Raw genomic sequence first — 17,367 nt, 5'->3', positions numbered from 1 at the left:
CCTTGTAGGGTGGCGACCACGGACCGAATGGTTTCCATTCGGAAATAGCAAATGTCCAGAAACTGGTTTAGATCCTTTAGGTCCAGAATGGGTCTGACGTCTCCATTTGGTTTTGAATCCACAAAGAGGTTCGAATACAACCCTGTACCTCGCTCTCTTAGAGGGACTTCCTTGATTACCCTCTGAGACAGCAAGTGATCCAAACCTCGAAAGAAAGAATGAATCTCTTTTTGTCGGATTTTTGGAGACCCCTGACCTTCTGAACCAACGGGGTGGGGTCTCTCGAAAATTCCAGCTTGTACCCCAGGGATACAGCAGAAACCACCCATTTGTCCTGGATCTTTGTCTGCCAAGCCGTTAAAAACTGATGAAGCCGTCCCCCCACTCAGCCGAGTGGGGGCGCCCCTTCACAAGGAAGATTTGGGGCTTTGCTTGTTAGCTTTTTTCTCCCACTGCTTTCTGCTTGGCCTGGCCATGGTCTTTAGCCTTTGTGGCTGTCTGAGAGTGCCGTCGCCACTGCCTAGAGGCAGATGTTCCAGGAGCTGGGGAGAGAGAACGTTTAAAACAAGGACGCTTGTTTTTCGTCCTTCTCCGGCAACAGAGTAGTCTTGCCGTTTGATATCTTTTGGATATATTTTTCCAAATCATCCCCAAAGAGGCGTTCACCATGGAATGGAAAGCAGCTTTTTGCATGGGGCTTCCGCTGACCAGTGCTTCAGCCAAAGAATTCTGCGCATTTACACCAGTTGGAGCGTAAGGCGAGATGCTTGTTGAATAGAATCCCTAATGGCATCTATTGTGAAATATAAGACCCTGGGCATATTCTCCCAAAATTTGATCTGCTCTGAAGGTAGGTCTTTCAGCCCCTGTTTCACCTGATCCTTTAAGACCTGACACATACCCACTGCCGCCACGGCAGGTTGGGTCAATGCGCCCACCAGGAGAAAGGAAGACTTCAGTAAAGATTCCAACTTTTTCTCAGAAGGATCTTGAAATACCTTAGCATTGTCCACAGGACAGGTTAAGCTTTTATTTACACAAAAAATTGTCGCATCTACTGAAGGCAGACTCCATTTCTTGGTAAACTTCTCCTCCATTGGATAGAAAACTTCAAACTTCCTAGGAGGAGAAAAACGCCTATCTGAATGCTTCCAGTATGCGTACATCAGATTCTCCAATGAAGGATGAACCGAGAAAGGAACATCCAGCCTGTGGGGATTTCAGTAAACCCAGAGAGGAGACAGGTGAATCAGTTAACTCTGAAGAAGGCAATTTAAATGCAGAGCGTACTGTTTCCGTATAATATTGCACCTGCATTTTTAGAACCTTTTTTTTAGAAGCAGAGAAAGGTTCTTCTGAAATCCCAGATGCTTCTGACTCCTCATCCTTAACCTCTGATGGCGCTATGTCCTCCTCATCCTCATCAGACCTTTCTGAAGGAATATCTGAAGTAACAGAAGGAGCTCTGCTTCGCTTGTTGTCCTTTTGCGAGGGACTTTGCAATTAACAAAGCGTTTCTTCCTTCTAAACTGTTAAGGGCTACTGCCAAAGAGTCCTAGTGACATATGCAGGCCCAGGCACCAGGAGATGCTGTTGCTCCTGAAGGAGTCAATGGCTCATCCTGCACAGGTGCGTCATATATTACTGGAGAGGAAAGTACCAAGTGGGCCCGACTAGAGGCTCTCGTCTCAGGTGGTGATGCCTTTTGTCTTTTTTAGCCCCTGTATTTTTTCTTTGGGAAGACATATTACCAAGCAACAAAGCCAAGATACTAACAGCATATACTCCTGTGCTAGTTAAGCCCTTTACATACAGTATGCAACTAAACACACAGTTTCATGCCCAGTGGGTGTCCTCTCTTGGGGGTGCTCAGATAACCAACCACATCTTACATGCCCTTTGCAAGCCGCTGTGTCCCGGATCAGGGGAGAGCTGCAGGTTTGAGGGGCTTTTACATGCTTCTCCTGCTTCACAAACGCTGTGGATGACTTGCAACCCGGGGGGTCTGGCATCTCTGAGAGGAAGCAGGATTCTCCTGCACCATGGCAGAGAGGAAAAAAGGGATCTGATCGCACCATGGCAGAGCTCTGCAGTGGAGAGTGTGCTGTCTGAACCGACCTGACATTGTAGCTTGGTGAGTAAAACTCGACTCTTTACTCCCTCTAGTGGCGGAATTAGAGAAGACGCCCACTTACAAGGAAAACTTTTTTAAGGTAAATGCTTAAAGTGGAGTTCCACCCATAAATATAACATTACATTAGTTTTAAAAAAATGTCATTAATCCTTTACGAATTTTTTTTTAGATGCCTTCAAAGTGTTGTTGCTAATACAGTCTGGCTTCATGATGCCCACACTTAAGATGGCCCCAGTCAATTTCTATTTTATAAAGTCTCTAAATGCTGTAACAACCTAACAAAACGGACCTTAGTTTACAGGCCAACTTTACTAGAATACATTAAGCTTGTGTATTACAGGGGTATTTATATTTAAAAAGTGAAATTGTGGCCGGAACTCCGCTTTAATACTTTTTTTCCTGCTTACCTCATCCACGCCGCAGGTTTGCTGAAAATCAGACAAAAAACAATCTTCACCCATCACGACGGGTATTGTGTGACAACCTTTAGGGATATGGGTTCCTACTTAAAGGATACCTCTTCCCTGGGCCTTGTAAAAGACTCTGCCAGGACTTTTAGCGTTTGTAAAAAAGCAAAAGTGCTGGACCCTAGAGCCCTGTCCTCCAAGGAGAGACATTACAGGCGACACCTTGTGCGCGAGGCCCGGATACCATCCAATTGTGGCGTAATAATTTAAGCATCTTGGATGGACCCGAAGTATAGCTCTTTTGCCCCAGGGGCCTCTATGGCAGAGCTTTCTTTAGCACTATCCTCATCGCGTCCAATCTTCTTAGACACTGACGAAAAAGCTAAGGTACTTCCTATATGGGATGGGTTATATGGAGGGGAACATGTTCTCATTGGTTGTGCCAGTGTCCAATCACCTCTGGTGACCATACAACCCATTATGTAATGACTAATGCCGCATACACACGATCAGTCCATCCGATGAGAACGGACCGATGGACCGTTTTTATCGGTTAACCGATGAAGCTGACTGATGGTCCGTCGCGCCTACACACCATCGGTTAAAAAAACGATCGTGTCAGAACGCGGTGATGTAAAACATAATGACGTGCTGAAAAAAACAACGTTCAATGCTTCCAAGCATGCGTCGACTTGATTCTGAGCATGCGTGGATTTTTAACCGATGGTCGTGCCTACTAACGATCGATCGGTTTTGTCCTATCGGTTAGGAATCCAGCGGTTAATTTTAAAACAAGTTGCCTTTTTTTTAACCGATGATTACCGTATTTATCGGCGTATACCGCACACTTTTTTGCCCTTAAAATCAGGGCAAAATCGTGGGTGCGCGATATACGCCGATACTCGCTTTCCGCGCTGTGTTTGACCGCGGCCGCCGACATATACCGAGCGCAGTACACTCGGGTACACTCGGCCATTCTCGGCTCCCCTCGTGGTTATGCAAGAGAAGCTGAGAGGAGCCGAGCGTGCCCGAGTGTACTGCGCTCGGTATATGTCGGCGTTCAAACAGCGCGTGAAGCAGCGATCGGCTCAGAGACCAGCGCGGGAGAAGCGGGGAGGACACCACGAAGGCTGCAGAAGGTCGCCGGACCGGGCAAGACACCAAAACGGTAAGTAATAAAAAAAAAAAAAAAAGAAATTTCAGGTCCACATTAGGGGTGCGCGCTATACGCCAGAGCGTGCAATAGGCCGATAAATACGGTAACTAAACGATGGCGCCCACACACGATCGGTTTTGACCGATGAAAACGGTCCATCAGACCATTCTCATCGGTTTAACCGATCGTGTGTACGCGGCATAAGGCTCTGTGTCCCGTGGTGTACAATAAAGAAATACACTTTAAACCCTAATGGTGGACATACACTTTTTGATAAAATCAATTTATTTTATGATTAATCTCCTTTAATAGGAATAATTGATTTATAGATGACAACCCATTCAATCAATAGAACACATTTGGGGAAGTGGATTTCAATTGAAAGGATACAATTGTAACAGATCATAAATGCATTTCTGCGGGTGGGTGCAAGGGGGTGCAGGAGGGTACAGAGGGATGGGTGCACAGTGCAGGTGGGTGGTAGATGCAGGTGGGTGGTAGATGCAGGTGGGGGCGGGGGGGTACAGAGTGTCGGGTGCAGGGGGGTACAGAGGGCAGGGTGCGGGTTGGTGCAGGTGAGTGCAGGGTGCAGAGTGCAGGTGGGTACAGGGTGCAGGTGGGTTCAGGGTGCAGGTGGGTACAGAGTGCAGGTAGGTGGTGGGTGTAGGGTGCAAGTGGTTGCAGGTGGATACAGGGTGCAGGTGGGTTCAGGGTGCAGATGGGTACAGAGTTCAGGGTGCAGGTAGGTGGTGGGTTCAGGGTGCAGGTGGGTTCAGGGTGCAGGTGGGTACAGAGTGCAGGTGGGTACAGAGTGCAGGTAGGTGGTGAGTGCAGGTGGGTACAGAGTGCAGGGTGCAGGTAGGTGGTGGGTGCAGGTGGGTACAGAGTGCAGGTGGGTTCAGGGTGCAGGTGGGTACAGAGTGCAGGTGGGTGCAGGGTACAAAGTGCAGGGTGAAGAATGCAGGTGGGTGCAGGTGGGTTCAGAGTGCAGGGTGAAGAATGCACGGGGGTACAGAGGAATGGGTGCACAGTGCAGGTGGGTGGTAGATGCAGGTGGGTGGTGGGTGGGTACAGAGTGCAGGTGGGTGGTGGGTTCAGGTGGGTGGTGGGTTCAGGGTGCAGGTGGGTTCAGGGTGCAGGTGGGTGGTGGGTTCAGGATGCAAGTGAGTACAGAGTGCAGATGGGTGCAGGACTGTCTTCCCTCTCCCAGCACAGACACCCATCCCCCTTCCTGTATAATTAGCCCACTTTAAAAATCACCCCTCACACAGACCTCAGATACAGAGCGGCTTAATCCATTGCGAGACCTGCCCCTCCTGCCAGGCTCCTCATGACCTTCAAGACACGCTCCTCCCCTCCTGTCCGGCCAGGTTCTCTGCACCCGCCCGCACTCCCGCCTGTTACACTAGAGTCTGGGATGGTGCAGCCGCTGAGCTGCGCCGCCCGGGCGGAGAAACTGAAAGCACTGTGTAGTGACGTGACTGACGTCACATCATTACACAGTGCAGTGTGACAGGCGCAGGCTGAGCGGAGGCTCGCCGCTCGCTGGCTCAGTAGGGGAGGAAGAAGAAGGAGGTGTTTGAGTGTAATGTTGTTCCAGCCCAGCGGTGAACCAACGAACGGGTGACGGATCAGCTGAAAAAAAAAAAAAAAAAAAATTCTCTAGCGGGTGTCACCCGGGTGCGGACCGCACCCCCCTAGCAACGCCTCTGCCTAGTGGTTAACCCCTTCACTGCCAGTCACATTTATACAGTAATTAGTGCATTTTTATAGCACTGATCACTGTATAAATGTGAATGGTCCCAAAATTGTGTCAAAAGTGTCCGATACGTCCGCCGCAATATCGCAGGCCTGACAAAAAAATCGCAGATCGCCGCCATTACTAGTAAAAAACATTTTTTTTAAAAAATCATAAATCTATCCCCTATTTTGTAGGCGCTATAACTTTTGCGCAAACCAATCAATATACACTTATTGCGATTTTTTTTTAACATAAATATGTAGAAGAATACGTATCGGCCTAAACCGAGGGAAATTTTTATTTTTTAAAAAAAAAATTGGGATATTATTATAACAAAAAGTAAAAAATATTGTGTTTTTTTTTCAAAATTTTCTGTCTTTTTTGTTTATAGCGCAAAAAATAAAAATTGCAGAGATGATCAAATACCACCAAAAAAAAAAGTCTATTTGTGAGAAAAAAATTATAAAAATATAATTTGGGTACAGTGTTGTATGACCGTGCAATTGTCATTCAAAATGCGTCAGCGCTGAAAATTGGTCTGGGCACGAAGGGGGTTTAGGTGCCCAGTAATGAAGTGGTTAATGGACGCACCGCCACTGCTTCTGAGATTATACCAGTTTCCAAATATATGGTTGATTTAGATGTAAGCTGTGCTTGGTTGAGTTCTTTCTGAAGGCACACTCTTGATTTTAAATCTTGGTGTTCATATGTAAGGGTTGTTCTACAATGCATCAAATGGAAACAAGTGGATCCACTGCCAGTACTTGCAGAAGAATGACGAGGCATGCGTGATACACATCCCTAGTTGACCTCCGAAAAATGTACCCCCCATCATGACCAGGCCATCGAAAAAAAAAAAAGATGTCTATATACAATTTAAGCCAATATGTATTCTGCTATATATTTTTGGTAAAAAAAATCCCAATAAGTGTATATTGATTGGTTTGCGCAAAAATTATAGCATCTAAGAACTATAAAATATTTGTATTTATTTTCTTACTAGTAATGGCGGCGATCAGAGACTTATAGCGGTTACTGTGATATTGTGGTGGACATTCATACTAACAGACACTTTTTAGGGACCAGTGACACTAATACAGTGATCAGTGCTAAAAACATGCGTTGTTACTGTACTAATAATCGGCCGATTATTATCAAAATTAGGCCGATATTTTACACTGACCGCTGTTCCTCCTCCCTTCTCCACACTCAGCGGCTCTGGCAGCATCAATCGCCATGCTGAGTGTGAAACTGACAAGTAACAGAGAGGAGAGAGAGGAGCTGTCAGCTTGATGTCGGGGGTGTCAGCTTGATGTCGGGGGTGGGTGGGACCCGGCCGGGGTGGGCGGGACCCAGCAGCTATATTACACCAGCCAATGAGATGGTATCTGGGCGGGCCGCTACGTGTATGTGGCCTGCCCCTTTCTAAAGCAGCCCAATCATTGGCTGGTGTAATTTAGCTGCTGGGTCCCGCCCACCCCCAACATCGAGCTGACAGCTTCTCTTTCTCTCCTCTCTGTTAGTTTCACACAATTACAATTACACTCGGCTTAGTGTGAAACCTGCCAGTGCCACCGCCAATCAGTGCCACCCACTGCCAGCCAGTGTCACCCACCACTGCCAATCAGTGTCAACCAGTTCCAATTGCCAGTGCCATCTGTCCCAAACCAGTGCCATCTGTCAGTTCCAAACCAGTGCCACCTGCTAGTGCCAATCAGTGCCATCTGTCAGTGCCAATATTGCCATCTGTCAGTTCCAAACCAGTGCCACATGCCAACCAGTGCCACCTGCCAGTTCCAAACCAGTGCCACCTGCTAGTGCCATCTGTCAGTTCCAAACCAGTGCCACCTGCCAATGCCAACCAGTGCCACCTGCCAACTGTCAGTTCCAAACCAGTGCCACCTGCTAGTGACAATCAGTGCCACCTGCCAGTTACAAACCAGTGCCATCTGTCAGTTACAAACCAGTGCCACCTGCTAGTGCCAATCAGTGCCACCTGCCAGTGCCAAACGTGCCATCTGTCAGTTCCAAACCAGTGCCACCTGCTAGTGCCAATTGTGCCACCTGCCAGTTCCAAACCAGTGCCACCTGCCAGTTCCAAACCAGTGCCACCTGCTAGTGCCATCTGTACTGAGGACATCAAGTGTGTGCTAGAGTGACAGGAACAAGCAGGAAGGAGTGGAGTGGGTGAGTTTTTTTTTTTTTTAAACCGGCCTAAAATATAGGCATCATATATCGGCCATCAGCCGCCCCAATTTCTAAATATCGGCCAGAGAAAAACCCATATCGGTCTACCTCTACCTAATACCCACTTTGTGTTCTGCCGTCTGTATGCAGAACAAGTTCACGGACAACGTCATTCGCAGAAAATTCCACAGACTTGTCCAAAGGAAATGCAATCGTGCGTACCATGCTAAAATCTTTCATAATTTTTCTCTGTTTTTGCGAAATAAAGCTGTTTTTTAAGTTGACTGAAATGTCTCCCAACTGCCTGTTAGGCGCATGCAGACGTGCACCCCCAATGCTTCAAAACGCACATTAAGGCGAATGCAGACGTGCACCCCCAATGCTTCAAAACGCACATTAAGGCGCATGCAGACGTGCACCCCCAATGCTTCAAAACGCACATTAAGGCGCATGCAGACGTGCACCCCCAATGCTTCAAAAAGCACATTAAGGCGCATGCAGACGTTTGAAACAAATGGACTGCCCTGCACATAACGTACGGAAATGCTCCCCTGTGCGGTGAGAACGGAGCCTTAAGCGCAATCAAAACCTGGGTGTTCTGGATAGCGGGCGGAATATATGGAACGTATTTGCGATGCCATGATTTCTTAATGGCACCCCAAACATGGTGCGATTTTGTTGCGATCGTTGAGCAACAAATTGTGGTAAAAAGCGCCACCGCTAACGCTCCTGGCTCTGTGCTAGGGTTTGGTATATGAGCTTCTTTTTTTGAGTGGTCTTGAAGCGGAGGGAGGCCCATTCAAATGAATGGCGCTGCTTCAAAAACGCTCAACCAAAAAAGCTAAAAAAAAGGCGAGGGGCTGCAGATGGCTCAGGTGTGAATGGAGCCTTGTAGTGTTAGGGGGTGTCAGTGGTTGAGATAGTGAACTGTCTAGTCCTAATGAAGTCTCCTCACTTAGCCTTATCCCTCCCCTCCCTTCCTCTGCCACCTCATCTCCACCACTTCTCTTCCCGCTCCGTTCCGACGCTCACATGGCCCGGTCACATGACTGCCATGTCAGGAGGTCACATGGTACGGTCACATGGCCGTGACGTCACCTCCTCCTTCAAACCACTCCGATCTAGCATCTTCCCTGGTGTCATTTTGTGCCTGCCTCGGACTGGAGGCCTGTCGTCGCCTTTCCTTCCCCGCCGCCGCGTCCCAGCTGTGAGGTGAATGTGTGCAGCCGGCGGGGCCAACATGTCCAAACACGAGCAGATCCTGGTCCTCGACCCGCCTCACGAGCTCAAATTCAAAGGTAAACGGTGTCCGGCAGTGTGAGGGGGGAAGAAGGAGCGGGGGGAGGGGGTGAGTGCGGGGTGTCCTGTCACAGAGGCTGTGTGTATGTGGATGGCAGGAGGCCCACACCTCAGCCCTGTCACTGCCTGTCTGCGGCTCTCCATTCCCGGCCTCCTCCTCCAGGGATCCCACCCCCACAGAGAGGCCAGAACTCCTCAGGCCTGGATGGCTCATTCACATGTGTGACCAGTTACAGTCTTCTTCTGGGCTCATGCTTTTCATGTGTGCCTTCAATGCTTACCTTGTGTCGTGATAAGGGGGCTCATTCAGATGAACGCCTTACCCTGTGTCGCGATAGGTGGGACTCATTCAGATGAACGCCTTACCCTGTGTCGTGATAAGTGGGCTCATTCAGATGAACGCCTTACCCTGTGTCGCGATAGTTGGGGCTCATTCAGATGAACGCCTTACCCTGTGTCGCGATAGGTGGGACTCATTCAGATGAACGCCTTACCCTGTGTCGTGATAAGGGGGCTCATTCAGATGAACGCCTTACCCTGTGTCGCGATAGGTGGGACTCATTCAGATGAACGCCTTACCATGTGTCGTGATAAGGGGGCTCATTCAGATGAACGCTTTACCCTGTGTCGCGATAGGTGGGGCTCATTCAGATGAACGCCTTACCCTGTGTCGCTATAGGTGGGGCTCATTCAGATGAACGCCTTATCCTGTGTCGCGATAGGTGGGACTCATTCAGATGAACGCCCAACCCTGTGTCACGATAGGTGGGACTCATTCAGATGAACGCCTTACCCTGTGTCGTGATAAGGGGGCTCATTCAGATGAACGCCTTACCCTGTGTCGTGATAGGTGGGGCTCATTCAGATGAACGCCTTACCCTGTGTCGTGATAAGAGGGCTCATTCAGATGAACGCCTTACCCTGTGTCGTGATAAGGGGGCTCATTCAGATGAACGCCTTACCCTGTGTCGTGATAAGGGGGCTCATTCAGATGAACGCCTTACCCTGTGTCGTGATAAGGGGGCTCATTCATATGAACGCCTTACACTGTGTCGCGATAGGTGGGGCTCATTCAGATGAACGCCTTACCCTGTGTCGCGATAGGTGGGGCTCATTCAGATGAACGCCTGGCAACGGAGCAAAACGTCTACAAAAAAAAGAAAGAAAAAGATATTAGCAACGCAGCATCGTGCAACGTAGAGTAATGAGCTGCAACACATGCACTGGAGCTGCGTTGCACCATTCAATACGAATAGCAGCGGAAAACTGTGAACCCAATCTAAATAAGAGAAGACGTTTATAACTAGTGTGGTGTCACAATGTATGTGCGGCACAAATTTCTCCATTACTAAGCCTATTTATTTTATTTTAGCTTAGCTGTGTGTCGCCCTCCACAGCGCAGTTGGACGTTGCACGCTCCTGACACCCCCCCCCTGCACGGTTGGACGTTGCATGCTCCCGATTCTACCCCCCGTGGTTGGATGTTACACGCGCCCGATCTTTTTCTTCTTTGTTTTCTCTCATCCCCACCCCCGTTGTTGGACGTGTCACGCATCCGATGCTCCCCCCCCCCCCGTGGCTGGACGCGTCCGATGCTCCCCCCCCCCCCCCGTGGCTGGACGTGTCACGCGTCCGATGCTCCCCCCCCCGTGGCTGGACGTGTCACGCGTCCGGTGCTCCCCCCCCCCCGTGGCTGGACGTGTCACGCGTCCGGTGCTCCCCCCCCCCCGTGGCTGGACGTGTCACGCTTCCGGTGCTCCCACCCCCGTGGCTGGACGTGTCACGCGTCCGATGCTCCCCCCCCCCCGTGGCTGGACGTGTCACGCGTCCGATGCTCCCCCCCCCGTGGCTGGACGTGTCACGCGTCCGATGCCCCCCCCCGCGTGGCTGGACGTGTCACGCGTCCGGTGCTCCCCCCCCCGTGGCTGGACGTGTCACGCGTCCGGTGCCCCCCCCCCGTGGCTGGACGTGTCACGCGTCCGATGCTCCCCCCCCGCGTGGCTGGACGTGTCACGCGTCCGATGCCCCCCCCGCGTGGCTGGACGTGTCACGCGTCCGATGCCCCCCCCCCCCGCGTGGCTGGACGTGTCACGCGTCCGATGCCCCCCCCCCGCGTGGCTGGACGTGTCACGCGTCCGATGCCCCCCCCCGCGTGGCTGGACGTGTCACGCGTCCGATGCCCCCCCCCGCGTGGCTGGACGTGTCACGCGTCCGATGCCCCCCCCCGCGTGGCTGGACGTGTCACGCGTCCGATGCTCCCCCCCCCCCCGTAAGGCTGGACGTGTCACGGTTCCGATGCCCCCCCGTGGCTGGACGTGTCACGGTTCCGATGCCCCCCGTGGTTGGACGTGTCACGGTTTCGATGCTCTTCCCCCCTGCGTGGTTGGACGTGTCACGGTTTCGATGCTCTCCCCCCTGCGTGGTTGGACGTGTCACGGTTTCGATGCTCCCCCCCCGTGTGGTTGGACGTGTCACGGTTTCGATGCCCCCCCCCCCCCCGCGCGGCTGGACGTGTCACGCTCCCGATGCTCTTCCTCCCCCCCGCGCGGCTGGACGTGTCACGCTCTCGACGCTCTCCTCTCCCCCCCGCGGCTGGACGCGTCACGCTCCCGATGCTCCCCCCCACGCGGCTGGACGCGTCACGCTCCCGATGCTTCCCCCCCCGTGCGGCTGGCCGCGTCACGCTCCCGATGCTTCCCCCCCCCCCGCGCGGCTGGCCGCGTCACGCTCCCGATGCTTCCCCCCCCCCCGCGGCTGGCCGCGTCACGCTCCCGATGCTCTCCCCCCCGCGCGGCTGGCCGCGTCACTCTCCCGATGCTCTCCCCCCCCGCGCGGCTGGACGCGTCACGCTCCCGATTCTCTCTCCCCCCGCGCGGCCGGACGCGTCACGCTCCCGATTCTCTCTCCCCCCGCGCGGCCGGACGCGTCACGCTCCCGATTCTCTCTCCCCGCGCGCGGCCGGACGCGTCACGCTCCCGATTCTCTCTCCCCGCGCGCGGCCGGACGCGTCACGCTCCCGATTCTCTCTCCCCGCGCGCGGCTGGACGCGTCACGCTCCCGATTCTCTCTCCCCCCGCGCGGCTGGACGCGTCACGCTCCTCTCTCCCCCCGCGCGGCTGGACGCGTCACGCTCCCGATTCTCTCCCCCCCGCGCGGCTGGACGCGTCACGCTCCCGATTCTCTCCCCCCCGCGCGGCTGGACGCGTCACGCTCCCGATTCTCTCCCCCCCGCGCGGCTGGACGCGTCACGCTCCCGATTCTCTCCCCCCCGCGCGGCTGGACACGTCACACTCCCGATTCTCTCCCCCCTGCGTGGCTGGACCCGTCACGCTCCAGCCGCGCGGGGGGGTTAATCGGGAGCGTGCGGAGGGAGAGGATGGTTTTAGGAGAAGAATCAGGAGTGTACAACGTCCAACCGTGTGGGGGGTGGGAAAGAATTGGCAACGCTCCCGATTCTACTACACCCCCCCCCCCCCCCGCGGCCGGACGTTGCAGGCTTCCGATTGTTCAACCCCCCCCGCGCGGCCGGACGTTGCAGGCTCCCTATTGTTCCCCCCCGCGCGGCGCAACCGGACGTTGCAGGCTCCCGATTTTCATCCCTGACATCTATGAAGTGTAATTTTCTCTAACAGCCAAGATGCCGTCCATGAGATTAAACTTTGCGCTTACATGAAGTGATAGGGAGGGTAGGTGGGCGGGCCCTAATATCACGCCGCCACATATATGCATTGCGATTTTGTCCTAGGCATGCTACTTCGTGCCTCTAGAACTGTCACTGTGCTGTCTCCAACTGACAATCTGAAGCCAGTAGGCAGAGCTTCAACACTGCAGCCAATCAGTGTGGCAAGATCAGCCTATTGGCATTATGACTTATTGAAAGCGCTGCCTCCGTCTAGCATGCCCGGGTTAACAAAAAAGTTCAGTTTTGCAGGCAGTTTATTTTTTTGGGATCTTGTAAAGCATTGCACCAGCAATCAGCAGGTTGTTCTTTTTAGTAAAACATACACAAATCAATTTTTAAGTTTACACAAACACAATATAGCAATTGTTTGGTAAAATATAAAGGTTGAGTACATGGATAATAAATACATCAAGTCTCAAAATAACACGTGCCCGTGAAACTACGATAATTGTTCTAAATCTACACAGGTTAGTTATAAATTTTGAGTTTACAGTAAGTGATGGCCCTAGAATTATTCCTTTTCAGCCCTGTACATGGGCCGTATGCCGGGTGGCTTTGACCGTTTCAATAGAAACCAGCCGACATCCGGTCTGTTTGTACTGCAGCCATTCCAACAGAAGCCGGCTGGGTCATGACTGAAAATGGTCTGCCGACCGACTCCTCCTGTTCCATTGTCAAAACACAATAGAATGTGTTTTTGTTTTGTTTTTCGTTTAACCGCTCACTGTGAAGACCACAGGGGATTTTTTGCCAAAAAGTTAAATTATGGTCTCCTCTGTCCAGAGCACCTTTCCCACATGGCTTCTCGCAAACTGCAAATGGGACTTCTTATGGCTTTCTTTCAACAATGGCTTTCTTCTTGCCGCTCTTCCATTAAGGCCAGATTTGTGGAGTGCACAACTAATAGTTGTCCTGTGGACAGATTCTATCTCCTAAGCTGTGGATCTCTGCGGCTCCTCCAGAGCTACCATGGCCCTCTTGGTTGCTTCTCTGATTAATGCTTTCCTTGCCCGACCTGTCAGTTTAGGTGGACGGCCATGTCTTGGTAGGTTTTCAGTTGTGCCATACTCTTTCTATTTTTGGATTATGGTTTGAACAGTGCTCTGTGAGATGTTCAAAGCTTAAGTTATAGAAACAATATCCTAACGCTGCTTTAAACTTCTTCACAACTGTATCCTTGACCTGTCTGGTGTGTTCCTTGGCCTTCATGATGCCGTTTTGTTCACTAAGTTTCTCAAAGCGATCAGAGAACAGTTGTATTTATACTGAGATTAATTTACACACAGGTGGGACTCTATTTACTAATTAGGTGACTTATGAAGGGAATTGGTTCCACTAGATTTTTAGTTAAGGGTATCGGAGTAAAGGGGGCTGCATTTGAAAAATACATTTGAAAACCATTTATAATTTCCCTTCCACTTCACAATTATATGCTACTTTTTTGTTGGTCTATCACATAAAATCCCAATAAAATACATTTACTTTTAAAGCGGGGCTCGGCAACCTGTAGATCATGGACTGGTGAAGGTAGATCTCGTTCCAGAGCATCAAAGAGCCTCCTCTGTAGTGCCGGATCCTGTCCCATGCAAAGTGATACCAACTGCACCTCTTATTCCTGGCTAGCGGTCTCCAGCGTGGTGCCAGCAGCAGGAATGAAGAGATCTTCAGGTCAATGTGAAGGAATGCACCGAGCATAATTGTATGAGGCTGCTTTCACACTGATTCACTGCAGTTTATCCACACTGTGGGTTCAGTGCAGTGTACCTGCAGCGTAGCCATAGATGTCTATAATATCCTGCTGTTTTACCACCCCCCAACTTTACGTGTGAACTAGCCCTAAGGGTACCAATGCCAAATGCAACTAAGGGCTCATTCTAAATTGCAGCAGGCACGGCTGATCCTCTGAAAAGTGATCTAAGTGTATTTTGACAGGTGGCGAGGAGGCAATATGTTGCTTCCTCACTACCTAATTTAAACTTGTGATTGCCCTGCAATGCACGTGATTGCGACACCGTAGTATGGCAATTAGGTTTAAATCGTGTGAGAAGAAGGCACTGAGCGACACTGTGCCTGGTGATCTTCTGACTTCTCCTGTGTTGTTCAGGTAGATTGCCGCCTGTTTAAAGTTGCCTACCCCTGGCTTAAATTTCTTTCAAAAAAGTGGTTTTAATGTGTTTTTTTATCTCAATGCATTCTATGCATTAAGACAGCCCTCAAAATTTCCACTCACCCACTAGCATTTGGCGAGTGGATTTAAGCTGGGGGCGAGTGATGACAGGGCTGCATGACCAATCTCCCTCCAATCTGTGCCTACACTTAGAGTCCCGATGAGATAGGCGGCCGAAGAGGAAAGGGGCATGCTCGGGAAAAGTAGTCTGGTGAGCCGCGCACAGGCAGAGCAGTACACAGGTGCTCTCCTTACAATTCTCATTAAGCCATGGGACCTAACAGTATGACCTCTCTGAGCCTGCCCCCCTCCCCCGGGCCCCGACCAATGTAGCTGGAGAGCAGAAGGTAATGAGTGAGGTGGAGGATTGCAAAAATTACCACTCCGGTGCAGCGCTCACTGAAAGTTGCCCTGACATGAGAACGGCAGCCTTCTAGTTTGTGCAGTTTTCTTCTCCTTGTGCTCTATGTAAGTTTAGCCTGAGCACTGTGAACAGACTGGTCTCAATGTGTGCTGTGCGCTGTCAGTGTGCGCTGTGCTATGGTGTCAATGGCTGTGCAGTTGTGTGGATCTCGGCGCTGGATTGTACTTCCTCCCGCTGTGCTGCAGCTCCTCTCCTCTCTGCCAGCCTGAATAAAAGGGGGAAGTGGGGACATGCAAGCGTGGAGCCGCACACACAGGTTCCTGAGGAGATGAATGGGAGAGAGAGAGGATGGATGGGAGTTGCAGAGGAGACAGCAAGAGAATGGGGAAGAGACCCAGTTCTAGTGCCCTGTCCCTCTGGTCTGCCCCCAGTGCCCGTCCCTCTGGTCTGCCCGCAGTGCCCTGTCCCTCTGGTCTGCCCCGTCCCTCTGGTCTGCCCCCAATGCCCCGTCCCTCTGGTCTGCCCCCAGTGCCCCGTCCCTCTGGTCTGCCCCCAGTGCCCCGTCCCTCTGGTCTGCCCCCAGTGCCCTGTCCCATTTTGTTAAAGTTGTTGGTAATATTTAATTTTGTAACTTGATTCTGCATAAAACATTGTCATTCCATGAGATAATGTACGAGGGCGTGTTTACGGGTGCAATTAGGCGCAGGGCAGTGTATGAATTAGGTGGGGCAACTGGTGGCGAGTAACTCTTGAGGCCTGGCTAGTAGCTCAGGACTTGAAATTTTGAGCCCTGCATTAAGATAAGCCTTTTTTTTTAAGTGATCTACAGCCTCTGTTCTCAGCTGCATATGGGAGCTCAGAGTTTAGAGGAATAGGATGTTATATTTAACTTATCCCTTTGCTTCCCAGTAGCTAGCAACTTTCTTCTCCAACGCTCTGAAATGGTAGTGGGCTGTGGCTGTACTAGTGTATAATACAAGACTGCTGGTCCTGTATTGTACTGTAAAGTGGAGGTTCACCCGAAAAGTAAATTTTTAAGATTAGATTGATGCTCATTTTGTCAAGGGGAATCGGGTAGTTTTTTTTAAATCAAAGCCGTACTTACCGTTTTAGAGAGCAATCTTCTCCGCCGCTTCCGGGTATGGGCTGCGGGACTGGGCGTTCCTATTTGATTGACAGGTGTCAGCTGTCAACGTATATAGTCGTGCGCTGGTCGGCAAGCAGTTAAACTCTTAGACTCCATGCACACTGAAGCTGATAAACTGCAGTTTGTTGGCTTTTTTTTTTTTTTTTAAAGCCCATAAACTGAACTCTATGTTGGCCTATGTGCCCATGCACACCTGGGCGTTTTTTAGTGTTAATGAGCTTTGGAGTTTATTGGCTTTTTTCTGAACGCCCGAAATTTGCATTCAAAGTGACGTTTTTTGGCAGTTTTTTAATCCATTGAAAAAAAAAAGTAAAAAAAAAAAAGGTACACTGAAAAGCGCTGATTAAAGCTATTGCAAAAACGCTAAAAAACGTTGAAAGGCTCCCTGCAAAGCTACTGGCATTTTTTTTATAGCTTTTATCAGCTTCAGTGTGCATGGAGCTAATGGTGAGCATTTAGAAGTTATTGCATGGAATTTTTCAAAACTTCCTGAAACCACCTAAAATGATGTTTTGCAAATGGTGATTTCTGTTCTCGAATTTGGGCTGTGGCCCACCTCCCGCTCTTTACTATTGGTCCATCACAGCGACCAGTAAGACGGAGTAGGTCAGAACATGACGTTGGGTACTCAAGACAATATTTTTTATACCGTATTTATCGGGGTATCGCACGCTCCGGCGTATAGCGCGCACCCCTAATGTTGAGCCTAAAATCCTGTAAAAAAAAAACATTTTATTACATTTTACTACTTACAGTTTTGGTGTTTTGCCCGGCGTCCATCGGCGGCTTCGTCCGGTCCGGCGTCCGTCTGGTGTCCTCCCGGCTTCTCCCGCGCTGTCTCCGTGTCAAATCCCCGCTTCCCACGCTCAGTTTGAAGCCTCCGCCGACATATACTGAGCGCAGTACACTCGGGTATATTCGGCCACGCTCGGCTTCTCACGCATAAACGTCACAGAGCGTGACTACGAGCGAAGCCGAGCCTGGCCGAATGTACCCGAGTGTACTGCGCTCGGTATATGTCGGTGCAGGCATTCAAACTAAGCGTGGGTATCGGCGTATATCGCGCACCCACGATTTTGGCCT

The 17,367-nt window shown here is 50.9% G+C and overlaps 1 protein-coding gene across 1 annotated transcript in view; it reads left to right on the top strand.

Moving 5' to 3' along the window:
* The first annotated feature begins 8,703 nt into the window (after positions 1-8,703).
* VAPA (VAMP associated protein A) overlaps positions 8,704-17,367 on the top strand; it is a 90,200-nt gene continuing 81,536 nt past the window's right edge. Inside the window, exon 1 of the mRNA XM_040353960.1 lies at positions 8,704-8,923. Coding sequence (XP_040209894.1) covers positions 8,842-8,923 — 82 coding nt within the window. The 5' untranslated portion in view covers positions 8,704-8,841. The remainder of the gene's footprint in view (positions 8,924-17,367) is intronic.

Source organism: Rana temporaria, chromosome 5, assembly GCF_905171775.1.
Source record: "Rana temporaria chromosome 5, aRanTem1.1, whole genome shotgun sequence".
NCBI classification, from domain to species: Eukaryota; Metazoa; Chordata; class Amphibia; order Anura; family Ranidae; genus Rana; species Rana temporaria.
The sequence above is the reverse complement of the archived record's forward strand: the minus strand, read 5'-3'. Positions and strand labels throughout refer to the sequence as shown.